This window comes from Sarcophilus harrisii, chromosome 5 (assembly GCF_902635505.1).
Source record: "Sarcophilus harrisii chromosome 5, mSarHar1.11, whole genome shotgun sequence".
Classification (NCBI taxonomy): Eukaryota; Metazoa; Chordata; class Mammalia; order Dasyuromorphia; family Dasyuridae; genus Sarcophilus; species Sarcophilus harrisii.
In genome coordinates, this window is record NC_045430.1 from 207,462,553 (window position 1) to 207,489,069 (window position 26,517).

The window sequence follows — 26,517 nt, forward strand, 5'->3', positions numbered from 1 at the left end:
CTCATGAGTAGAAAGTTTCATTTTGTTTTCTATCTCCAATGCATAGCACACTGCCTAGCACATGGTAAGCTCTTAATAAATGCTACTTTACTTACTGTCATCTACTTTTACTTCCTTTTCTGGACAGTGTTCTTTTAAAATCCAATCCAAGTTAGGGGGTACTTGCTCGATGTATCCACAGTAATCTCTTTAGAAAACTCTCTTCTTCATTAGAATTGCTTATCTGTAGCTTCAGAATTTCATTCTTGAGAACCCTCCATCTTTCCTGGGCCAACTTGTCCTGTAAAACTGGAAGCCATGGGATTCCAACCATCTTTTCTCTGTAGCCTCTGAAGATCATTTTCCAACCAAGACTATCCTGAGACTCCTATCACCTCCAAGAACAAATACAAAATCTTCTGTTTGGCGATTAAAATACTATCCCCCTTCCACTTTTCCAATCATATTCCTAATAGAATGGCAATGGTAAATGAGTACTCTCAACTTCTAAGAGAAATCCTTTCAGTGCCACCCCAGAAATAAGTTCTTTCTTATCAATGAGAATTAGATCCAGAAATGAATTTTCCCTTGTTGGATCCTCTACCTCTGAAGTAGTAAATAGCCAGTAAGGTAAATAAAGACATTAATAACTGCTCTACTCTGGAAAGAGGGCTACAATAGATGTCAAGCTAACTAAAATTCCATGTTGACTTTGGGCCAAGTTTATGATTGCTTTAGTATATGATGCTTTTATCATGAAGATACTTGCTTTTGTCCTCCATTCTACTTGTCTTTATCCAAGTGTTCTCCACCACGTTTCCCTGCTGTATCTCCTCATACAAACACACAACTCTCCCTCCTTTTTAACCTATTTTGTTCTTTATGAATAAAGTATGCCTTTCCAAAGCCATATTTCATGTATAATTCTCACCTCAAATTTTTCTGATATCATGAGGTCAAATTTGCTTCACTACATTAGGATTTCTAGTTCATTTTTCTTATTACCCACAGTCTAAACACTCATGCATCACCACCTTTCTGAGAGTTCATCCCTGTTGACATTCAAATTTCTCAACTGCTACTTCTTCCCTCATTGTAGTAATTCTCTATGGGAATCATATATGGTGGAAACTTATAGACAAGTTTCTTCTTGTTTTTTTTATACTTTAAACCCATTTTGATTAAATTTTCACAACTCCAGATGACATTCTCTTACCACTTTGTTATATGTGCTATCGTTACAGCCAGGTGCATTTTATATTTATGATTTAAAATGTGGTCTTATTTTGTCTGTGGCCCAGATGCAATTACTTTAAATCTTCCAACCAGGAAGGAACTTTCATACAAGAAATAAAAACAGAAACTTCCATGTACATAACAATGCACTGTGTTAATCTACTAATTTAAGCAATCATATCTTATATTTGAGTTTAAAATTTTTTATACATTCACTAATGAACTTGAGTGAAAATACTTGTTGAACACTAAATTCCTGCATATTACCTGGGCTTGTCTATTTAACTTAATACTTCAGTTAACATTTAAATCAGAATAGTTATGTCAATATAAAAGAGTAAATAATCTTTTTATTTTCTCTAAAAAAAGGAAATCTCAGTATTGGCCTTCTAGAAATTCCTTTTCAGTGAGTAAATCTGAAGGTAACCAAAGTAAAGACAGAAAGATAGGAAGAACACAGTCATAGAGAAGACAGCCAGATTATTGGCTTAAGAAAGTTTGGCTTATTTCTCATTTACAATATATCCAACAAAATCAGGAAATCTGAATATACATACGAAATTCTGTTGACTATGGCATCTTCATCTTCCTGTTCATCTGCAAAAATATTTTGAAAAATATTTTAGCTTTCTTTTATTTCTCAAAATAGCTGCATTTGTAATATACTACAATAAGAAAATATGAACATGAAGAATTATTACATAAATACTGATTTTCAAATATCCACTGCTTTTGATTGAGCATAGACCTAACTTCAGTATGTTTACATCAGATAGAACAGTAAATTATGCTGCCTAGTAAAACTAAGGAATGGTATCTACTGTGGGCAACAAGGCTCTGGTAGAGGTAGAAGACAGATTAAGGAGAAGGAATAAGCACTTATTAAGCAGCTACTATATGCCAGGCATTTTGCTAAGCACTTTGCAAATGTTATCTCATTTGATTATCACAACCCTATAAAATAGATGCTATAATTATCTCTAATTTACAGTTGAGAAAACTGAGGAAAACAGAGCTTAAGTGATTTGCCCAAGGCAATATAACTGGTAGGAGTCTGAAATTAGGTTGCTTCATGCTCAGGGCTCTATCCACTGTAGAAGGAAGCTGTCTAAAGGAATTGAGAAAAGTTAATAATTAGAGCAAGAGACAGGTAATTGAAGAGGCAAACTATTGTAGTAGATGTTATTGAGGGCACACATAAAGAGAAGGATTTCAATAAAGGAAAGGGTCACCTCATTATCAGAAATTGAAGGAAAGAGAAGTAACTATGGAATAATATCAAGAATTTTTTAAATGAAGGGAAAAGAGAGTGATCTCAATTTTCTTAGAAAAGGAAAAGTTGAGCTCCTTAGCTAAGGGAGGGCAAGAGTGATATGGGAAATCTAAAGAGAGAAAATTTGGAATAGATTGTGTGGGGAGTGTTATAGTTAATCCATTAGGAAAGAATAAAAGGACTACCTGGTTGCATTAAATACCAGCCTTAGATAACATCAGCATGATACTCCAGCTCTATTCAGAAGCCTGTGAAGAAGAAAATGGTAATGGGAGGCTAACAAGGAACAAGCAGTGTTAAATTGGGAAGTCAAGATAGTCAAGATAGGGAAAGGAAGAAAATGAAATTAAAGAAGGAATGATGAATGACCTTGATAAAGTATTGAAGGAGAGAGAAACTGGTAAACAAAATTAATGCAAATAGCTTTAGAAAGGACAGGCACAGGGAAAGCTTCTGATAAAAAGATGGTGCTCAAAAAGAGGAATATAAGAAAATAAAATACAGGTAATGGTGAGACTCAGAGTGTGACTTTATTCATGTGTAGTTAAGGGAGATGGAAAGGAGTAGGAATTTCAGTTAGGATCTGAAAGATAAAGATTATCTTTATTCATCATCATGAAAGTCTACCAGAACTACAGGAGTTGGGGAGGAGAAGAAAGCAAATTAGCTGAGTATAGAACTGCTTGAGAAAGAATGAGCTAGGAGCACGTAGATAACCATCACCATGACATGAGGCTAGAAGCTTCAAAAGAGGAGTGTTTGTCAAATAATGGTGATAGAACCAGAAGCAGTGTGAAGCCCTGCAGGATTCGTTAGTGCATTGCTTGGGTTTGAGTACAGATACAGTCAGTACTGAAAAGCATAGACAAGGATGGAGAGCTACATGGGGAAAACCAAAATTTGAAGAGAACAATTAACAATTAACAGGAAAGCCTTTTGTGAGAGCTTTAAGCACAAGAAAAATGAAAGTTATTATTTTGCATAGTAGTCCTCTCTAATGTTTTTTTACTCCAATGATGAAATGGAAACTAGGGTCATCAAAGAAGTTTCTTCACAAGAGTCAATTTGTGCCTCAAACAGCCAAGCTGCAGCATTTTAAACCTATCACCAGCTAACCAACTTTGATCTGCAGGTCTTCAAAGTGTTAATTAAACTGAAAAGTCTACAAAGCTTTCCAATTGGCTCAGTACGGGAGACAACTATAGAACCACAACAGTACCCACACTAGGAAAATAATAGTTTTAAGGCTTAAAAAACACTTTCCTCCCAGCAACCATGTTGAGTAGGAAGGTAAAATATCATTGTGCAAATTTTACAGATGAGGAAATTGAGGTTCAGAGATGTTGTGTGAGTAACTAAGGTTATATAGCAAGTAAATGTCAGAGCCTAGATTTGAATCCAAGTTTCCTGACTCCAAGGTCGGGGCTTTTTCCATGGCAAGACAACAGAAACTTCAATGGAAAGAAATCATTCACATCAAGATCAACATAAATGAAGGATATATACTTAATTAATAAATATTTATAGGACATTCACAAGCCCAAGATCATGCTAGATATTATAAATCTATAATGGAAAAAAATGCTAACAATGAAATCAGGAAGACCTGGGTTCAAACCTTAGCTGAGATATTTACTAAGCAGGTGACCAAGTACAAATTACTTGACTGATAAATGTCAGTTTTTTCAGCTATAAAATAGGGATAGTACTGGTTGTACCTCTGCAGCATGGTATTAAGAGAGATCCAAACAAAAAAGATTGAGATTCCAGTCCTACTCATGACACATACTGGCTTGGTGACCCTAGAATAAGTCACTTAGCCTCTAAAGGCCCCAAGGCCTTCTAAGGCCATAAGTTATAAAGAAGATGTAGATCAGCTTTGGTATAGGGAATTCACCATCTAGATCATCCTTATCTCCATCCAGTTCCTTATCCGAATCATCTACTTATTAATGTTCTGTGATACACAAATGAAATAGTAAAAGTATGCTGTTTTGCATACTTTAAACTGTCATATACAAATTAATTATTTGCTATTATAAATGTATTGTTACATTGAAAGTAAGAAAATATGATCCCCAACTTCAAAGGCTTTATATGTCTGTTACAATGATGATACATATGTAGGAAAAAGAAAAAATATTCATAATTATTAATAAAGAATATATTTTTTTAAAACCACTAAATTTTGTGATATAAAAGAGTAGTTCTCTTATTTTGGGTAGCAGAATTACAACAAAGGCCCGTAGATTTCATTGGCAAATTCACAAATAAGCAAAAATAACTTCTTAGGATGGAATATTTCAACATATATATAGGTTACTGTTTTTCAAATGTATACAGATGTTATTATAGCTAAGAAAATACTTCATTTAAAAGTATTACTGGATTCATAGTAGCTTCATGTCATTATTTACTTTCTCCATCAGCATCCATTATTATTACAACTACTAACAGGTAGGTTCCACAAAACATTCAATTTTAAACAGAGGTCTTAATATTTTAAAAGTTTGGGAACTACTATTAGTGCTTTGAGGCTTCAGAGAAAAGAAATTATATTCTTACAAGTATAGTAGTCAAGGATGGAGCCAAGATGGCAGAGAGCAGACAGGTCTTTGAGTTCTTCCTAGCTTCCCTCAGCTCAACATCAGATCATGCCTTTGGACTGGTTTTGGAGTGACAGAACGCACAAATATTTGGAATGTAACTAATTTCTAGCAGAAGATATTTTGGAAGAACTTCAGGAAAGGTCTGTTTTAATCAGGCATGAGGGGGTAGAGTGGGAAGGAGGCAGCCCAGCACAGGTGTAGCACAGGGATCCAGGGAAGTAGAATTGGCACAACTGGAGAATCTCCTGAGAAGCTCTTAGCCAAAATACAGCAGTGTTGGCTACTCTGTCCTGGTTCAGAAGCTAGTGGATCAGTAGACTAGCTGTGAGATCTCCAATGCAACTTCAGAAGGCAAATAGTAAGCCCCTGAATGCAGAATAACACAAGACTTGACCCCACCTACCCAGCCCAGGAAGGAAGGAAACCAGTGGAGGTGGCAGCAGTGGCCCCAGGGTAGCATGAAGCTGTGTTCTCTGGGGGAAATTTAGGATAAATTCCTCTTTGCCTAAAAAGACCTCAATCTTTAAAAATGAGCAAAAAAGCAAAAAGAGCCCTGACCACAGATAGATTTTATGGAGACAAGGAAGAACAGACCTCAAACCCTGAAAACAAAGACAAAACACCTCCAGATGAAGCCTCAATGGACAATATTAGTTGGTCTCCATCTCACAAGAATATCTTTAAAAAATTCAAAAAGGGTCTTAAGAGAAGAAAAATGGGCAAAGGAAATGAAACACAGAAATTATCTAGAGAACTCCTTAAAAAACAGATCTATGGAAATGGAAAAAGAAAACATCTCCAAGTAGTGGTAGTAATAGCAGCAGCAACAGCAGCAGCAACAGTAGTCAGCAAAGATACTTCACAAAAGAAATAGAATATCATCTAAGACTTAAAGGATACTTAGAATTTGGATATGCAAAGAAGAATAGTTGAACCCAGATCACAGCCAATCTCAGAAAGCTCATTTCCAATTAAATTATAGATGGAAGGTATTTATTTGATACTCAGTATACCATAGATATAGCAGAAACATGCAGAGTTGAAACTCTGCTATCAGCTTGTTTTCCTCATAACAATTTACTAAACGCCTTAAGCTATCTTTAATGATATTAAAAAATGCCAATTATAAATCTATTTAATATATCAGAATGCTTAAGTATTATAACTATATTTAGTGTTCCATACTCATAATGATTAGGCACAAGAATGAAAAATTTAAGTTAAAAGCACTTCCACTTGCCTGATTTCCTCTTGTACCTTGTGATGATGAAGTATGAAACAATGTAGAGAACAGCAAACAGAAGAAAGCATATCTGAAAAAAAAATTTAACAGATTACCAGGTTAGTACGTAAATCTCCAAAATAATGCCCACAATAAAAGTTTTTAAAACAACTTCAAATGATTAAAAATATTTAAGTAGAAGATAAGGTCAATAATTGAAATTGTTATTTTTGAAACATAGCAACAGTTTTTGTGATTGAAAAAAAAAAATTAGAACCAAAGTAGGGAATTGCCTGACAAATCAAATGTTTGAACAAACTATGGAACACTGGTATTATGGGATATTATCAAAATGATGAATATGAGAAACTGAGAAAGAAATGGGAAAACATATGATGAAGATATAAAGTAAGCAGAAACAGATTAATACAGATAATAGCAATAATATAAATGAGAACAACACTAAAAAGAATTATAATGATCAATGAATGATTACTATAATGCCCCAAAGGACATTTTGGTAGCGAATTAATTAATTATAAGTACATAATTTCACACATACTAACAAACCTGTCATCTATTAGTTTTACTTTCTCCTTATTACAATAAGAAAAGTATATCTGGAGATGACTATGATATTAAAAACAAAAGGTATCTCAAAAACTTGTTTTTTCTAAGTATTACGTTAAGAGAATGTTAATGTGAGCTATTACCATCCTGGTTTCATTCATGTGACAATTTGATGCTCTTTAAAATTTATAATTTAAATTCTAAACATATAATAAGAATCTATATTTCTGGAGTACTTAAGTCGGTAGGCTAGTAGATTATTTTTGTATCCTAAACTATTATCTATTGTAATGGGCTGAAGCTCAAGTTGATACACTGAGGTCCAAGCACGTGAGGTTAAATATTAATTGGACCATACTCTATTAATATATATGCTTGGAGAAAGAATAGCCCCGGCCCACTCTTTGTGCAAGTCCTGATGTGTTGTATAGGAAATGACGATTTTGGTGGGTGGAGGCAGAGGGGCAGGAAGAGAGGCGGGGAGAGATTTCTGGCTGGCTTCCTGTTGCAGCTGCACACATTGCAATTGTGATCCCCCCCTTCACCTCCAATCCTTCTTCACCTCTACTGAGAATAAAGATTGAAGATTTTCCCTTAACCTGAATTCCTGATTCCGGTTGATTTTAAAATACGCGGTCATCACAATCTATATTTTTCAAATGAGAAAATTGAAGATCAGAAGACCATAAAGTCACAAAGCTAATAATACAAGTCCAAAATTAGAGTCCAGGCTTTCTGCTATTTCTCATTTAACCTGTATACATCTTGTTCGTACATAACTGTTTTCAGATTGTCAAGTCCATTTGCTCCGAATTCCTCAAGAACAGATTGACTTCTCTTTTCTTTGTATCTCTAGTTCTTTTTTAAGCACAGTACCAGGTACACATAGTAGATGCTTAATCTTTTCATTTACAGGGCCTTTTCCACTGTTCCATGCTCCTCAAGAGAGAGATAAAAAGTAGTAAAATCACCACATAAAAGTAAGTTTTCTCTTACCTCCAATTTGTTTGTAATTCTCCAAATTGTCAAACTAAGGATACTAAAAATACTACTTCATATCCCTCAACAGATACTTGTTATTGTAAACCACAATAATTTCTATAAATGTCATCAGTCTCCACTGGACTCTTAACTAGTAATGATAAAGTTCAGAATGAAGCCTTTCTAGCTTCTTTTCTTCTTTGTTTTCTCTGAATTCATTGAGAAATTGATATTATTTAGAAGATATTAGAGAAGAAAAATCAGCAACCTACTTTCTCCTGCTTTGTTTTACATAACAAAGCAGTTATGTAAACATAGTGTTTCTCATTCTTAATCTCATTCTTAATAAGGCTAATTTAATATATTTGAATACCACATATCATGTAAAATTTGGATACTAAGCCCACTAATATCTACAAGCATTTTAGTCTTTTGTGTATTGTATTCTTAAAGTATCCATCAATGGGCATAATAATTCTGAAATCACTGAACATCAGGAATGATAATAGTTCTCCCCTATGGTGACTCCATCTCACTCTTTTTTTCCTGTTTCTTTGTCTCTATCTCAAGAATAAAAAGAAGCATAATAAAATATATATGAATAGATGCAAAATAAAGTAAGCAGAAAAACAATCTGCATAATGACAATAATATAAATTTAAAGATAACAACAAAACTCTAGTTTAACTATAATAAGCATGTTTAGCCCTGAAAAACAGAAGAAAAAATAAATGTTTCACTCTCATTTGTTGATGTAGGGAATTATGAGTGTAAAACACTACACATTCTGTCTGACTTGGTTAATGTCTTGATTAGTTTTGTTGAATAGCTTGTTTCCTTCCTACTTTTTTGTTAGAAAGAATGGCTTTCTAATATGACAAGTATACTTAGAAATGAAGGTGATATAAAAAGCAAAAGATGAATAAATTTAAATTTTAAAGTGATTTTCTTCTTCAACTTATGCTGACCATCAATATCACTGACTTTCAATCTGAACATGTAATTGGAATATTTGTATGTCAGTGAGGACCAATTTTTTTTTTTTATGTATAAGAATTTGATTACTACTCATGCCATTTTCTGCAAAATGCTTTCCCTTTAGGTGATGAGCAGAATGCTCTTTAAAAAAAAAAAAAAAACTAGTAAAGATAATGAGGAATGTTGGAGGGGATGTGGGAAAACAGGGACACTAATACACTGCTGGTGGAATTGTGAATATATCCAGCCATTCTAGAGAGACTATGCTCAAAAAGTTATCAAACTGTGCATACCTTTTGATCCACAGCAGTGTTACTACTGGGCTTATATCCCAAAAAGATACTAAGGGACCTGTATGTGCCAAAATGTTTGTGGCAGCCCTGTTTGTTGTAGTGGCTAGAAACTGGAAAATGAATGAATGCCCATCAACTGGAGAATGGCTGAATAAATTGTGGTATATGAATATTATGGAATATTACTGTTCTGTAAGAAATGACCAGCAGGATGAATACAGAGAGGCTTTGAGAGACTTAGATGAACTGATGCTAAGTGAAATGAGCAGAACTAGCAGATCATTATATACTTCAACAACACTACTGTATGAGGATGTATTCTGATGGAAGTGGATTTCTTCGACAAAGAGAAGATCTAACTCAGTTTCAATTGATCAATGATGGACAGAAGCAGCTACACCCAAAAGAACAGAACACTGGGAAATGAATGTAAACTGTCTATACTTTTGTTTTTCTTCCCAGGTTATTTTTTACCTTCTGAATCCAATTCTTCCTGTACAACAAGAGAACTGTTCGGTTCTGCACACATATATTGTATCTAGGCTATATTGTGACATATTTAACATGTATAGGACTACTTGCCATCTGGGGGAGGGGGTGGAGGGAAGGAGGGGAAAAGTCGGAAGAGAAGTGAATGCAAGGGATAATGTTGTAAAAAATTACCTAGGCATGGGTTCTGTCAATAAAAAGTTATAATTATTCAAAAAAAAAAAAAAAAACAACCTAGAAAGTTCTTCATTAACTCAAGCAATGTGAAATGTATTGTAAACAAAGTAATAGTAATGTTCAGGAATGACCATCTGTGAATGACTTTGCTATTCTCAGCAGTACAGTGTGATCCACAACTACTCTGAAGAACTGATGATGAAAAATCCTATCCACACCCAGAGAAGCAACTGATTGTATCTGAATACAGATTTAATCATATATTTTATTTTAGAAAATATTTTTCTTGAGTTTTTTTTTATTAGGGTGGGAGATTATGTTTTTCACAACAATGATTTATATAGAAATATTTTTTCATAACTTCACATGTGGTTTCTTAATGGATATGAGGGGTGGGGATAAGGGAGAGAGAATCTGGAATGTGAAAGTTTAAAAAAAAAAATAAAGCAAAAAAAATTGTTTTAAATGTAACTGGGGAAAATATAAAATAAATAAATAAATAAGAAACAACAACAACAACAACAAAAAGATGTTTTCCGTTTAATTGAACTATCAGATTTTGTAGAAAGGCTTAAGTAGCCTTAATCATTTCTAACTGTAACCAGCTTCTCTTTTAATTTGAATTTAATTCTTCCAAACAGATACTCATTTTTTCAGATGACTTTGTACTGATTGTACCAATCATTCAATAGGATTCAAAATAGGATTAAGGTAAAATAAGAGGTTTATATTTTTAACTTGTTTCAATAAAAGATGTCCTCCATTTGTCTGTTTAGAATATCTGATCACTTAATTCTATTTTGAGAAAAATCAGCCATCAAGACTTTCAGGTAGAAACTAAAGGACTTATTGCCTAAGAAGTGCCAGTCACTCAATGCCCAGAAAAAAGGAAATAGGCCTCTGAATTGATTCAACAAATTATCTCTTTCATAATTTCTCTGGTATATGGTAGCATATGAATATGCATATTTTCTAAAATGATAAGTAATATAAAGTTTACAAATGGTAGTCAACTAAAAAAGATGTAACCAAAATTTCCTTTTCTAAAAAAGAACTGGTGGAATATATTTGATAATGGCCAGAGGAACTGTTGACCAAATGAACAAATAATTTGGAATGCTGAGTATCCTTAAAGAAAACACATTATTTGCAGTGTCTTCATCATCTAAAGTGTTACAAGAAGAGACTTCTTCTATTTTGACAAGGTAACCTCAGGCAGTCAGATTCTCAAGTCAAATGAATTGTATTACCTAAACCAACAATTTAAAAAAGAAATACTAAGTCATATATCTCAATAACAAAAATTAAATCAATTTTTAAATTGGCATAAAGAAAAATTTAATGTGCAAGTAATTCCTAGTTTGGAATTTCTGTGTGAGACACAACACATCCTGGAAGTTTTTGTTTTTGTTTTTTAAGGAGCTTTTTTCTCCTTGGCCTTTACAGAAAGGCTTGTTTTAAAACTGGGAAGCTAGCAGTTAATTTGTTTGCCACAAGGTGGCAATTCTGAGTTGACAATTAGGTGAAATAGATTTTCTCAGACCTACCTACCAGAACTTTAAAAATAAAGGAGTTATTGCTCATGAAAAGCAAAATATGAACCTTTATGAAGTTCATTTTTTGAGTACATTCATAAAAGTCCATTAAAAAGAGAGATCTACCAATATAAAGCCTTATTTTCTCTCCAATTCACACTTTAAAATATTATAGAAGTTAAATTCCTCAAAAGGATCTAGAATGAAAAGGACCTTAAAGTTCACTTAGCTTAATACTTCATTTTGCAGATGAACAACCTAAGGGCCAGAAATGAAAAGTGGCTTGCTCAGTATCACTCTGCTTAGTAAATGGGAGAACCAAGATTCAAAGCCAGAATTTGACTGCAAATTCAGCACTCTTTCCTTTGCCAAGGAACCAAAACTCATTTATACATATCCCACCATAATTATGATTTTTCCCCTAAGAGAACTGTATTCAGTATACATTATTTTCAGAGATTCCTCCCAAAAAATATCTAAAATTTTCCAGAAATGTAAAGCAAAGAAATTGTGTTGTTTTGTTTTTAATTCTAACAGGAAACATAAGCATATAACTTTTGATAATTATCCACAGCAAATACTATCTATTTTATTAATACTATTTACAGAACTGTAGTAACAATAACAACAGTAACAATTCAGGTTTCTATAGCACTTTAATGTTTATGAAGCCTGGTCCTTACAACTACAGGAGATGGATCTTATAGACTTTTTTTTTTAAATCCCTGCCTTATTTTAGATAAGGAAACTGAAGTTCAGAGGTATTTATTAAGGTATTTTCCCAGAGTCATGCAGAGAGTAAATTCATAAACTGGATAAATAGCTCCACTGACATTTTACAGATTATACATATCTGCAAAATCTATACAAAAAAACCTACAATGCAACTTCCAAATACATTAACAAAACATTTTAAACAATCTGGTAGACAGCCTGATGAGAAATGCCCATCTGCACTTTCCCACATGCAGAGTTAGATTGTAACTTACTACTTGAGGCAGTAAACAACAAACATTCTGTAACTGCTAGGCACAAAACTAATAGCAATAGAAATAAGTCCCAGTTCTCACTTCTATTGAGCTGTCAAGAATCTGTCAAAGCTGTCAATGCCTCATCTCATCATCAACTTAGTACAGATTAAAAGCAGTTTATCAGTGAAGCAGGTTATGTACACAACATACTGAAGTAAATAAAAAGAGTAGCCTAGTATTTGATAAACCCAAAGATCCCAGCTACCAGTGTAAGGGAACATTAATTAATAAAAATTGCTTAGAAAAATAGAAAGCAATTTGGAAGAAATTAGATAAGATAAAGTATATCCCAGATCTTCTTATCAGGATAAACTTTAAGTGGGTACCTGATTGCGAAAAAAAAAAAATTTAATTTTTTTTTTAAAAAGATGCATCATAAACAAATTAGGGTTACAAAGTGGTTGAGAGAAGAGTAATAGATTTTATTCAGTGATAAAAATAAAATTTAATAAAAAACACAAATCTTGGTGATTTATACTGATCACATAAAGCTTCAACAGAGATGAAACAAACAGATTGAAAAAGTAAGACATGTTTGAAGAGAGGAAATTAGAAAGACTCTGTGTAGAACTAGATTAGAAAGAATCATCTTTGATGGGAGAAAAAAGATCACCATTATAAGTCAATAAATGAGATGTTAATACCACAAACAAAAAAAAAAAAACTTTCAGTTGTATATAACTTCTTAGGAACATAGATTTACAAATTGAGGAAACCCTTAAAAGCCATCAAATCTATCCTCTGATGTTTCAGGATTGTCCAGGATCATATAGCTAATAAGTCTGTGAAAGCAGGTGGAAACCCAGGCTTGGTCTTCTTGACTCTAAATCAGGGTCTACTAAAGATTTTTGCATTTCTTTGTATTCCAAGAGCTTACCACAGTACCTGGCATATAATGGGCACTTAATAAATGCCAGTTGACTGACAATATGCCACCACAGTTAAAGTTAAGAGGGGAAAGGTGATGATAAAGAAATATGCACATAGTGTGGGGAGAAAGGGGGGTTGCTAAAAATAGATAGGCTCCAAACACTCTAAAGCCTTTGGCAGTTATATTTGCTATTTCCTAATTCATCTTCTCATCTAGAATAGTCAGTCACTAAAGTAAATTGTCATTTCTTTTCATTGGTTTTTTTGTTGTTGTTTTAATTCTGGTAAATTACCAGAATTTTCTGGTGATCTATTCTTATTTTCAATGTCTTAAGGAGGTAAGCTTAAACAACTAATGTTTATAACTAACTCATTTAATTTTTTTTTCTTTTTCTTTTTTTTTTTTTAATTTAATAGCCTTTTATTTACAGGATATATACATGGGTAACTTTACAGCATTAACAATTGTCAAACCTCTTGTTCCAATTTTTCACCTCTTACCCTCCCACCCCCTCCCCTAGATGGCAGGATGACCAGTAGATGTTAAATATATTAAAATATAAATTAGACATACAATAAGTATACATGACCAAAACGTTATTTTGCTGTACAAAAAGAATCAGACTCTGAAATATTGTACAATTAGCTTGTGAAGGAAATCAAAAATGCAGGTGGGCATAAATATAGGGATTGGGAATTCAATGTAATGGTTTTAGTCATCTCCCAGAGTTCTTTTTCTGGGCATAGCTAGCTCAGTTCATTACTGCTCCATTAGAAATGATTTGGTTGATCTTGTTGCTGAGGATGCCCTGGTCCATCAGAACTGGTCATCATATAGTATTATTGTTGAAGTATATAATGATCTCCTGGTCCTGCTCATTTCACTCAGCATCAGTTCGTGTAAGTCTCTCCAGGCCTTTCTGAAATTATCCTGTTGGTCATTTCTTACAGAACAGTAATATTCCATAATATTCATATACCACAATTTATTCAGCCATTCTCCAACTGATGGACATCCATTCAGTTTCCAGTTTTAGCCACTACAAAAGGGCTGCCACAAACATTCGTGCACATACAGGTCCCTTTCCTTCTTTATAATCTCTTTGGGATATAATCCCAGTAGTAACACTGCTGGATCAAAGGGTATGCACAGTTTGATAACTTTTTGAGCATAGTTCCAAACTACTCTCTCAGAATGGTTGGATTCGTTCACAACTCCACCAACAATGCATCAATGTCCCAGTTTTCCGCATCCCCTCCAACAATCATTATTATTTTTCCTGTCATCTTAGCCAATCTGACAGGTGTGTAGTGGTATCTTAGAGTTGTCTTAATTTGCATTTCTCTGATTAATAATGACTTGGAGCATCTTTTCATATGACTAGAAATAATAACTAACTCATTTAAATAGAGTTTTTAAGGGTTTCAAAATATTTCTTTTACATCCACCCTAAGAGGGAGTCTTATCCTTAATGTGTCTAAGAGGAAACTAAAGCTGAGAGATGAAAGCCTTGCACTTGAGCACCAGCCATGTCATATTCTGTCCCCTGTATTCCATGGTGTGGCCCTCGTGAAGCGGGTTGTGGCCCTTTAAGAAACTGATTTGTGATCCTTTCAAATTGATTTGGGATTCAGATTGATCCCAGCCCCTCCAGGCTGATGCATTATCAATTCAAGCAGCTAGGACCTTTGATTCACAAATCCTGGTCAAAAGCACCCCTTTTGAATTCCAATAGGAGATCTGGGCTTGTCCCAGCCCCCACCAGATCTGAGCCAACTTGGGCTCTCACAGCCCCATGGGATCTGAGCCAACTTGGGACTCCACCAACGGGCCCCCTTTAGCTAAATTTCTCATTATAAAAGAGCCAAACTGGAGTCCTCTCTTCACAGAGGTTCCAAACATGCCAGCCCTCTTGGCACCCCTAGGAGCTTCTGCCCACTGGTATACTGTTTCCAGTACCAATCTCTCTTTACCCTCACCCATTTCCTTAACTAGACTTTAACCTTACTTCCCTCCATAAAAAAACCTCTTTTATCAATCTAGGTTTTCGGGTCTGTAAATTCCTTTACAGGGGACTCTTGCGCTGCCAGAAAGGGAATCCTCAAAACTCCCTACCCTTGTGCCAAATCTAAAGGAATTACAGGGGAGCTCCATTTGACTCCCTGAACTACGAACCTGCCACTAGACCTCATTTAATTCCCTGACCACCAGAAACCCTAATTTCATTTGGGTACACCAAATGTAAACCTCATCACTCCCACCATAGCTATCCCAAACTCTCACTCCCCTACACTCTCCACTTCTTGCCTTCTCACATTACACTGGCATCATCCCCCACATTCTCTTCCACACCACTCTCTAAGGCCCTTCTGCTTGCCAAAGCCAACCCCACTTCAAGCACTCTTGATCCCATTCCCCTCCATAATCACCCCCACCCTCTTTCAAATATTCAGTCTCTTCCCATCTACTGATTCCTTCTACTACAACCTACAAAAATATCCAAGTCTCCCTGATCTTTAAAAAAAACCCTCACTTAGATGCAACATCCAACATGGTTATCACCCCTCCTCCTGGGTGCACTCTTCTCTAAGGATTTTAATAACTCTACTCTCTCTTGGTTCTTCTCCTGTTTGAATATTCCTTTCTTAGTCTCTTATACTAGATCATCAATGTCACATCCACTAAATTTAAGTACCCCCTCCCCAAGGCTTTGATCTGGACCATTTTCTCGTTTTACTCTCAATCTTTCATTTGGTAATCTCTTCAGCTTACACAACTTCAATTATCTCTCTGCAAAATAATCTATAGATTGTGTTATTATTATCTAGCTCTAGTCCCCTTACAGAGATGAAGTCACCAATTCCTTTTGACATTTCAAACTGTCTCAAATTCAACATAAGCAAAAACAGAATTTACTCTTTCCCATGAAGTCTTCCCCCTCTCCTGGACTTTGCTATTATGTCAAAGTATTTTATAGTGCTTCTCTAAGAACATGATAATTTAGGATTATGGAGAAATTTGTCAGAATGTAACAGACTACAGATACATCAGTATGTTCCTCTGTAAAATAACAAATTTTCACAAAAACGGAGGAAGAAAATGATTTCCTCCCTGTTACTAGATGCTAATATATCCAGAGAGATAAATTTTCTACCCATACTTTGCAATGTTTATGTGTATACATGTATGTATCTGTTTATATACATACACATATATTGTCTCCTGAATCTAAGTATTAAAAAAATTTTACAAAAAGAACACAGTGGCCATATATTTAAAGACAAAGTAAAAGAAAACAAAGTCTAGGAAATAGTTACATCTGAAAAATGCTACAATATAAACTGACACTATTTAGAAGAAAATCTGGCTGCTATCCAGTTAGATATAGGGGAAAAACCAAAAAGATTTGAGTTGCAAATGTGAAGACAAGTCTAATGGCAAATAAGAAAGAATAAGGTTATAAGGTTAATAATAAATACAGTTTACTAAAGATAAGGAAGATATAGGAAAATGAGTAAAGACATGACAAAAATGTAGATTTCTATTTCATGTCAAATCCATTTCCAGTAACTAAAATATTTTCATCCAATTTTTTTTCCATACTCTAAATAAAAGGGGTTGTTTCAGTAGAAAAAAAAATCTTAATTTATATGTATGATCACATGATGTGATACAGTATATATGAGTTCAAGATTAAAAGCCAACATAATGGATACACTATGATTTTCAACATATCCTAAGTTATATAAATTTCCCTTCCTTGAAAATAAGTATAAAATTATTTGCTTCTTCTCAACTTCATAGAAGACTTTGCTTTAGTAAAAATTAGTAAACCAATACTTTAAGCTATTTACAATAAAGTTATCCCATCAGTACATTTTAAGAGTATATGAAAAATTAAATTGAGGTAATTTAGTAGGCTTTTCTCATCAAATGCCAAAAACTTTTTTTCAACAAATTTCATAATTATGGAGTCAATGCCCACCAAATCAAAGTAAGTTATAATATTTTGCATTGGTCCCATTTCATTTGCCAATGTAAACCCAAAGCTCCAAGAAAAATTATATCAACTGTCGAGGAATCCATACTAACAGCCTTAAAAATGAATTTGGAGAAGACAAAGTGGTTTCACAAAAAACAAGCAGCAAAGCACATTATACCTACTTAACTTAAATACATATTCATCAACTGTAATCACAGTGATAGAAAAGGAGCCAGGAAATACAAATCTACCTAGAAGCTGAGGAATAGTTGGGGTCCAAAGCAGGAATATTCAACTGTTGCTTACATGAATTTAAGAGCATTGAAAAGCCAAAAGCAGCAAAAAGCAGCAGCTTGTAGTAAACCAGAACAGAACAAAAATATTTTTTCTTCCTGCATAATTTTATGACAAATGAAGATTTCCACTAAAACAAAAGAAAAGCAGAAAGAAGGAAAGCAATTTAGAGATGATGAATAGAAGCCTCAACTAATTTAAAGACTAGAACCCAACCCAACCCAAGAGGCCCAAACTTTACAGGATGAGGCAATAATCTGATACTTTGGAAAGAAATGGAATCACTAAACACAAGATGGTTCAGACATTAAGTGAAAATTTCTGCTCATCCCTCTGAGTAAAAATGTATCTAAATCTAAATTAAACCATCAGATGGGGAATGACTGAATAAATTATGGTTCATGAATGTTATGAAATATTATTGTTCTATAAGAAACGATTATCGCGATGATTTCAAAAAGACCTGGAGAGACATGAACTGAAACAAGTAGTGAGTAGAACCAAGAGAATACTGTGCACAGCAGCAACAAGATTATGTGATGATTAACTCTGACAGAGTTGGCTCTTTTCAACAATGAGGTGATTCAGCCCAATTCCAATAGACTTGTGATAGAGCCATCTGCATCCAGAAAGAGGACTATGGGAACTGAATGTGGATCGGAACATAGTATTTTCGATTTTTTGGTTGTTTACTTGCTTGGGGTTTTTTTTTCCTCGTTTTTTAATTTTTTTTTGACTTGATATTTCTTGTTTGGCATAATAAATATGGAAATATGTTTAGAATTGCACATGTTTATCTTATGTTGGACTGCTTGCTGTTTGGGGGATGAAGGAAAGTGGGAGGGAGAAAAATTTAGAAAACAAGATTTTGCAGAGGTGAATGTCGAAAACCATCTCTGCATGTGTTTTGAAAAATAAAAAACTATTATAAAAAAATTTTAAATTTCTAAATGATCCCATTTTTTGCCTATCATGTTTCTACTACATAGGCCTTATATACATCTGTATATAAATGGTATTGGTTCCTTATGAAAACCTTTTACTTATCATAACAAAATAAAATAAATTCTGTCTAGGAACAAAAGGAGAGATTCTCTTAGTCAGGGAAAATAAATATAAATAACAATTAAACATAAAATATGCCAATAAAATAATTTACTTATGTATATAATATAAATTAAGAACATTTTCATAAGCCTCCACCCACTAGATTGTATCAGTTACTGTGAAAAAGTATTCTTTGAAAAGCTATTTCTTGTCTAATGATTCCCAATACTCTTATTTTCAATGAAAGATTACTAAAACTATCAAGCAGGCCAAAATAATATCAAACAAAAGCAAAATGGTTTCATCAAAAAAGATATGAGTACTGCCAGATGTTTTTACTTGTTTTTATTTCATTTTTAACACAAACTTGACAAAGAAGAAAAGAAAAAAAAGGACTGTGACTCAATCTCTATTATACAGGTCCTCAAACTATGGCCCGCGGCCAGATGCAGCAGCTGAGGACGTTTATCCCCCTCACCCAGATCTATGAAGTTTCTTTATTTAAAGGCCCACAAAACAAAGTCTTTGTTTTTACTATAGTCCGGCCCTCCAACAGTCTGAGGGACAGTGAACTTGGCCCCCTATTTAAAAAGTTTGAGGACCCCTGCTCTATTATATATTTGTTGAGTTTTCTATCCATAATTTTCAGTGTAAATATACTACCAAATATATGCATTTATTACAGGTGAGGGAAGATTTTATATGGGATGGTAAGAATCCAAAGACACAAAAGGATAGGCCAAATGAAGTGGTTGTTAAGATTCCTTCTAGAACTCCTCACTTTAATCTTCACCAGGGCAGCCAAGTCAAATACTCCCAAACTCAGATAATTCTTCAACCTTTGTCTTCACTAATGTCAAATATACAAATTTGGTGGTAGTTGTTATTTGTCCTTTGTTCTAGAAGACATCCATGACATCAGGGAGACATCCATGACATCAGGGAGACATCCATGACATCAGAGAAGTGATGCCATGACATGTAAGTGAATTAAATTGAAGTGAAGGAGGGCTGTGCCAAATCATGTGGCTCACTTCTCCTATCAGGCAGCCTCAGTGGCAGGATATAGATCAGGAAGACTGGAGATGGTCCTGGATGAAATGAAAGGAAATAAGAGGCCTTGGCCTTTTTAAGCTAAATGGACTCAGACTGAGTCCATACCCATTCAGTTATCAAGGCATCAAATAAGGAAAAGGAGCTCCTCTTTAGCCTAGTACCAAATAATAATAATAATGATAATAATAATCTAAATAAATAAATAAATCTGGGAAGGGAAGACTCTTAGGTTTCTAGCTAAAGCAGAAATGACTGCTATTTACACAGTTGTGAGCTGATTGTTGATGGAAACCTTGAAGCTAGTGGGACATTAATTTACAAAAAGAATTGTTAACTTGACGTTGATGATGGCAACAGCAATACTGATATCACATCAGTACAGCAGGCAGCAGATCATGTATTTACCCTGACAGGAGTCAAATTTCACCATCTGGCTAGATTGGGCATTAGAAATCCCAGCTACCAAGAGTTACTCGTGATTGCCATTCTTAATAGAGACAGACAATAAGCAAATAGGTAACCAAAGATGATAGAGTTGAGCATAAAGCACCAGATTGGTATGGAACTCTTTAAAGGACATAAAGTAACCAACTGCAGGAAATCAGACTTTGGCTAAAGAGCCCAATTAAAGTTGGTGAGTCATTTTCACATCCAGGTTCAGAAAACAGGTAGCCTCATTTTCCCCACAAATGCACAATTCTAGTCTTGCAATATGATATGAGTGGTCAGGATAGAGTTGCAGGATTCCATTGCAGTTGTGGATACTTTTGGCTTTGGGGGCTGTCTTGGACTTCTTATTGTAATCAACAAAGAGCATCAGAAGGGAGAGTGAAGCCTCAGCCTATACTGACCCCAAGGCTATGAAAATATCAACAGTTTTTTAATGTGCTCCAACAAGAATAATGACCTTCTTCCCACCAATATAATGACCCCACCAATATAATTACTGGCAATACCCTCCTTGCCAAAGATATTTAGGATAGAACTTACAGATACTAGTAGTAACTTCCTCTGCTATGGCAAACTCCAAGTCTACAAAGTTTGCTCTGTATATATGCTTCCCAGCCCCTCTGGCTAGGCCAGAGTGTAAGTATATACAGATATACTCATGCATAGTTGCTCTGATGTGTAAAAATATAGGAGGATATTATTGACTGCAGATGGTTACAAGTTTCTGGCAAAACTAAAAATCCCTATTAAATTTAATATGGTGGCATCAAGAGTGACCTGTTTATTTGTATTCCCTTCTGAACTTCTTTCTACTTTCTTCCATGTAGTTTTTATTATTTTATTAATATTCTTTTTTTAAGAGCTTTTTTTGTATCATTGTACTTGTACTTTCCTAACTTTTCCCCACACCCTACAAAAGTCCTCCCTTATAATAAAAAAGTATAGGCAAGCAAACAAATTTGCACACTGGTCATGTATGAGAACATATATCTCATTTTGGACCTCTGATCTATCACGTTTTTACCAAGAGATGGGACAGCAAAATTTATCAATAATCTTCTTGAGTTCTGATTGGCCACTGTACTCATCAAAGTTCTTAAGTCTTTTAGTAATTGTCTTTTATAATGTTGTAGTCAAATCATAAACTGTTCACTTGGTTCACTCTACATCATTTCATACATCATAATAATACTACATTATATCAATAAGCCAAAATTTGTTCAACCTCCCCAATTTAAGAATGTTCAATTAGAGAGAAAGTAATTGTTCATGGTTGGGGTATGCCAATATAATAAACATGGCAATACTATCTAAATTAATTTACTTATTCATTATTATACCATTTTAATACCAAAGATTTACTACATAGAGCAAACAAAAAAAAAATTTATTCATTGGAACAATGTATATAATGAGGAAGGGGGACATATTAAGGATTATATGTTGTACGAGAACCTGGAAAGAAAGTTAACCTCATCTCTCCAGCCAATGGGAAGATGGGGCAGAAATTTTGTAGCAGGAATTAAGGATAAAAGACAATATTAATATTATTTATTATTATGTGTAATATGTAATATTACAAAAAATTCTTGCCCTGAGAACTGTGTGTAGGCTCATTTTGAGTTTTTACACTCAATCCTGCAGCAACATATTAAAAGTTTAAACTATTTCATTCATCCTAAGGTTGTTCATTTACTACTTATTTATTTGGGGTTCAAAATTTTGTTTCTACCACTCTGGAAAACAGCATCATGAATAAGACTGAAGTTTACAATAGTTTAGTCTCTACTCCAAAATGAGAAGAACTCAATTTTAACATAAAGTTCAAAGTGAAGAAAAATGAGCAAACAACAAAAAAGAAGTTGACTACAAGAAGTTCCTATGAGGGGAGGGAAGACTAAGACAAACTCAGAAGAAGACAAGAATGTGAAAACAGCTAATAGCAGAACTTCAAAGAAAATGCTAAATGGACCCAAGGGCAGCAAGAATTCCTAAAAGAAAAAACAATGGAGGAAAAATTGGGAAAAGAAATGAGAATAATTCAAGAAAATTCTAAAAAGAAGAAATTGGTAAGAGGCACAAAATAATAAAATAAAGAAAATAACATCTTAAAAATAGAATTGGCCAAACAGAAAAAGAGATATGAAAAATTCACTGAAGAAAAGAATTCCTTAAAAATTACAATTGGGCAAATGGAAATTAATGACTTAATGAGGCATCAAAAAAAATAATAAAAGTCAAAAAAGACAGGGGGAAATGGAAGAAAATGTGAAGTATCTCATTGGTAATAAAACAACTAACCTGAAAAACTTATCAAAGAGAAATGATTTAAGAATTATTAGACTACCTGAAATCAGCTTTGATTAAAAAAAAAAAAAAAAAAAAGGCCTGGATATAATCCTTCAGAAATAAATGAGGACTTCAAGCATGCCTGATGAAAAGATAGGAGCCACACAGAAAATATGACATTCAAAAATAAGACTTGGGACAGCTAGGTAGCATTGTGGATAGAGTACCCAGCCCTTTAGTCAAGAGGAACTGAGTTCAAATTTGACCTCAGGCACTTAACATGTCCTAGCTATGTGACCCTGGGCAAGTTACTTAACCCCAATTGCCTCAGCAAAAAACAAAACAAAAAACACAAAACTTAAGAGGATAATAAAATAAATATGAAAAAGTAAATCATCATATGGGGATCATCAAAGGTAAACTATTTATCTTCCTATATGGGAAAATAATACATATAACTCTTAAGAGCATTATCATTATTAGAACAGTTAGAAGGATTCTACATAGAGGGTATAGGTATGAGTCAATTATGTTAGGGTGATCTCAAAAAATAGGGGTGAGAAAGAATGTCCTAGTAGAATGGAGAAAATTTTCTCAAGTTAAAGAGGTGCATAAGGAAGAGTTTTTAGAGTGGAAGGCAAAATAAGGGAAGGAAAGAATTCAGAACTCAAAATTTAAAAACAATATTTAAAATAAACAATAAATCAAAATGTTTAGAAGAATAATAACAAAATACATTATTCCCCTTCCCACATGTTACAGTCTAACTAAAATGGCCTTCTTGCTATTCTTCAAATATAGCTCTCTCTCACCTTTGTGCCCCCATATCTGGAAGATACTTCCTTTTAAAACTTCACATCATAAAACCCTCAGCTCAAGCATTACCTTCTATTTGAACCCTTTCCTGATACACCCCACCATCACCTGCTAATAGCCTCCCTCCTTAAACTATTTTGCAATATACCTATATGCACATTTATACATTTTGTCTCCCCTAAAAACATTTAAGTTCCTGGAGATGTTCAGTTTTGTCTTTGTATCCCAGTATAGAGCACATTACCTAGAAAATAGCAGAACCCATCACCATTTGTATTGCACATCAGGGTGACAAATGCAAAAGATAACACTGAAGTAAATGAGGTGATGGAGCAGAGTGGCTAACCATGAGACTCATCACAAGATGAAGTTTTTTTGGTAGTAACCTATTTCTAAATACTGTTATCCCATCTTAGAATCAACCTTGTACATGAATGGATAAAGATGATACAAGGTATAAGTCTAGGAAGTTATTGTACTGATAGCTTTTCAATAACACACAAGTAATATAAACCATGCAATAAATTTTACATATACTTTTAAAGTCCTTAATAAAAGCACTGGGGATATAAAAAAAGTCTTCATTATGTTCAGTATCAGAATATTCAACAAATCCAAACAAACCTAAGTTAACTTGGAAAATTTTTTACTATTACAATTGACATCATTAAATCTAAGATATTCAACTAAAATCATACTAAAAAGTAAGCAGATATGGGACGGGGTTGGTGGAAAGTATGTGGTTTGCAAAGTCCTTGAGTAGATACTAAGGCACTGAATCAAAGAATCAATGGGTTTTGGTTCTTCCATTTATTTGGTGTAACCTTGGCCAGTCACATAATCCATATGACCCTCAATGTATATTTCTATATAATGAGGATATCATCCCTGCTGTTTTCCTCACAAATGTTTTTGTAAGGATCTTTTGTAGGACAGGATGGTGCTAAATTCAAAAAGTCATGATACATTCTGACTACTTCTAATTCTTACAAAGTCCATAATTCAATTCAACCAATTTCTATTATGATACTCACTATGTTCAGAGTGCATTGCTTGGCATCAGAGATACAAAATGACATAGCATAGCTCCTACTCTCAAAGAGCTTATAATCTAATAGTAGAATGGGGGTGGGGGAGGAATGATGGGGGGTGGTTTTAACGGTTATCACTAAATATGATACAGTCTAATATGAAAACAGCAAGAAGTTCCCAGCAAAGTGATATAAGAAATTTAAGGAGGGAAAGATGAAATAGACACTGAAAGAAGAAATTTCAAGGAACATGGATAGGAGGACAGGAAGGAATCAACTCTACACATAAGGAAGGCATAGGCAGAGGCAAGATGGAAGGAGAGAATAGGATGAAAGTGGGGTGAAGGCAGGGGTCAGCTAATAATTTAATTCACTGAAAGAAAAGAGATAAAGCTAGACAAGAAGGTTCATGTTAAATTGAAAGGCCTTGAATGCCACAACATTTGGTAGTCAATGGGGAAATCACCAGTTTTCTTAATGGAGAAGTAATATGGTCATGTTATAGCAATATATTATGAAGATTATTTATGCAGTAATGTGGGGGAAAGAAATTTGAGGAGAGAGTAAGGACAGAAATTTATAATGGGAGTGGATAGGATCAATCAAACAAAAAAATTTTTAGCCTATTAATACTTTCCTAACCACTGTGGAATCAGTTTGAATTTTCCAGCTGTCCTGTCTCAAGTAAGCAAACAATGCCATATTTTTTTAAATTTATCATGTAATTTTTTTAAACACAACATCTAAGTCTTGGCTACCTCAACTTATGAACCTCCATCAGTCTCACAAGAGGTCTGAGACACACATCCCTCATACAGTACAGAATCGAAAACTTCCATGGAGAGTATCAGGATTTTCAAAGTGGACTAGCATCTGAAGCACATACATTCAAAAGACTACTATGTACAAAAGAAAGATAAAAGTATTTGATACAGTTGTTTATAAATGTTTTATATATATATATATGTATGTGTGTATATATGCATATATATTTTAACAGAGGGTATTTTAATCTTTAGTGCATGACAGTTAAAGGAATGATAACATTTTTTCCATACAAGATTGCTACTGAAATTTTGAGGAAAAAGTAATCCTGATGCCTTGACAAATGATGAAACTTGAATAAATGAAAACCACATTTGATTCAAAGTATTGGTTGGAGCACCAATCTCCCTTTATATTGCACATCAGAGGGACAAATGCAAAGGACAACACAAGTAAATGAAGTGATGGAGCAGAGTGGCTAACCATGAGACTCACCACAAGATGAATTTTTTTTGCGTAGAAGCCTGTTTCTAAATGCTATTAGTCTATCCTAGAATCAACCTTGTACATGAATGGATACACATGACATAGGGTATAAAGAAGGGAATCACTGGGACCAAGAGTTTATGAGTTTTACCTAGTATATGCATTATGTCCAAATTATAAGCTGTCTCTGCCTTTCACTGTAATCAGAAATGCCCAAATCCATCTCTGGCAAGTAGACAGTTGAGTAAATAGATTGTGTGGTCTCCAAGTTCACCCGAAATAAAACAATAGATCAATATCTTATGATTTCTATATTAATGTTTTCATTTATATAAAGGTTATTTGGGTTGGTGTTGGTACCTGTGGACGATTTTAAGTTTTGCAAACATAAGACTGGGCAGATAGATAATGCATAAAGTACCCAACCTAGAGTCAAGAATACCTGAGTTCAAATCTAGCCTCAGACACTTACTAGCTGTGTGATTCTAGGCAAGTCACTTAACCCTATTTGCCTCAGTTACTTTCATATGAAGAATGACCTGGAGAAGGAAATGAAAAACCACTCCAGTCTGTCTGTCAAGAAAACCCCAAATAGGTTCATGAAGAGCTGGACACAATTGATCCAGCAACAACTGGAAAGGTCCTTAGAGGCCAACTAATCCAACTATCTCAGTATACTTATACAAGCTATCTTCCCATCACACTGCTGATAATCCAGCACCTATCTCTTAACAGGAACTCAAGGATCCATCCAGGACCCCTGAGTTTAAATTGATGAGCATTCACTTACTTTGCCTTAATCCAGACCCACCCACATCTCCTTCAGGGCAACCTCTTTTTGGCATTCCCTGGTCACCAGGCTTCTAACTTAACAGAAGCTAAGTCAAGCTCCCAACCCCTGGGACCCAAAGCTATGATTAGTGAGAATATACCTTCTTTACCCAGACCCATTTACTCCTCTTCCTGCCATGTCCATACCATGTTGCCATTTACTTGTCACCTTCCATCCCCTTTCCAATTATAGCTTTGAGATCAATAATCAAATCAACAATACCAT

At 34.3% G+C, this 26,517-nt stretch overlaps 1 protein-coding gene across 4 annotated transcripts in view; it reads right to left on the reverse strand.

The window, feature by feature from the left end:
- Positions 1 to 26,517, reverse strand: part of LMBR1 (limb development membrane protein 1) — a 178,735-nt gene that overhangs the window by 136,902 nt on the left and 15,316 nt on the right. For 3 of the 4 annotated variants that reach the window (XM_031939546.1, XM_031939545.1, XM_031939547.1), the window contains exons 2-3: positions 6,338 to 6,410; positions 1,773 to 1,812 (exon numbers count right to left, since the gene is read on the reverse strand). In XM_031939546.1, coding sequence (XP_031795406.1) covers positions 1,773 to 1,812; positions 6,338 to 6,410 — 113 coding nt within the window. Of the gene's footprint in view, positions 1 to 95; positions 368 to 1,772; positions 1,813 to 6,337; positions 6,411 to 26,517 lie in introns of those variants that run through there. The other variant, XM_031939548.1, reaches the window with a different exon arrangement.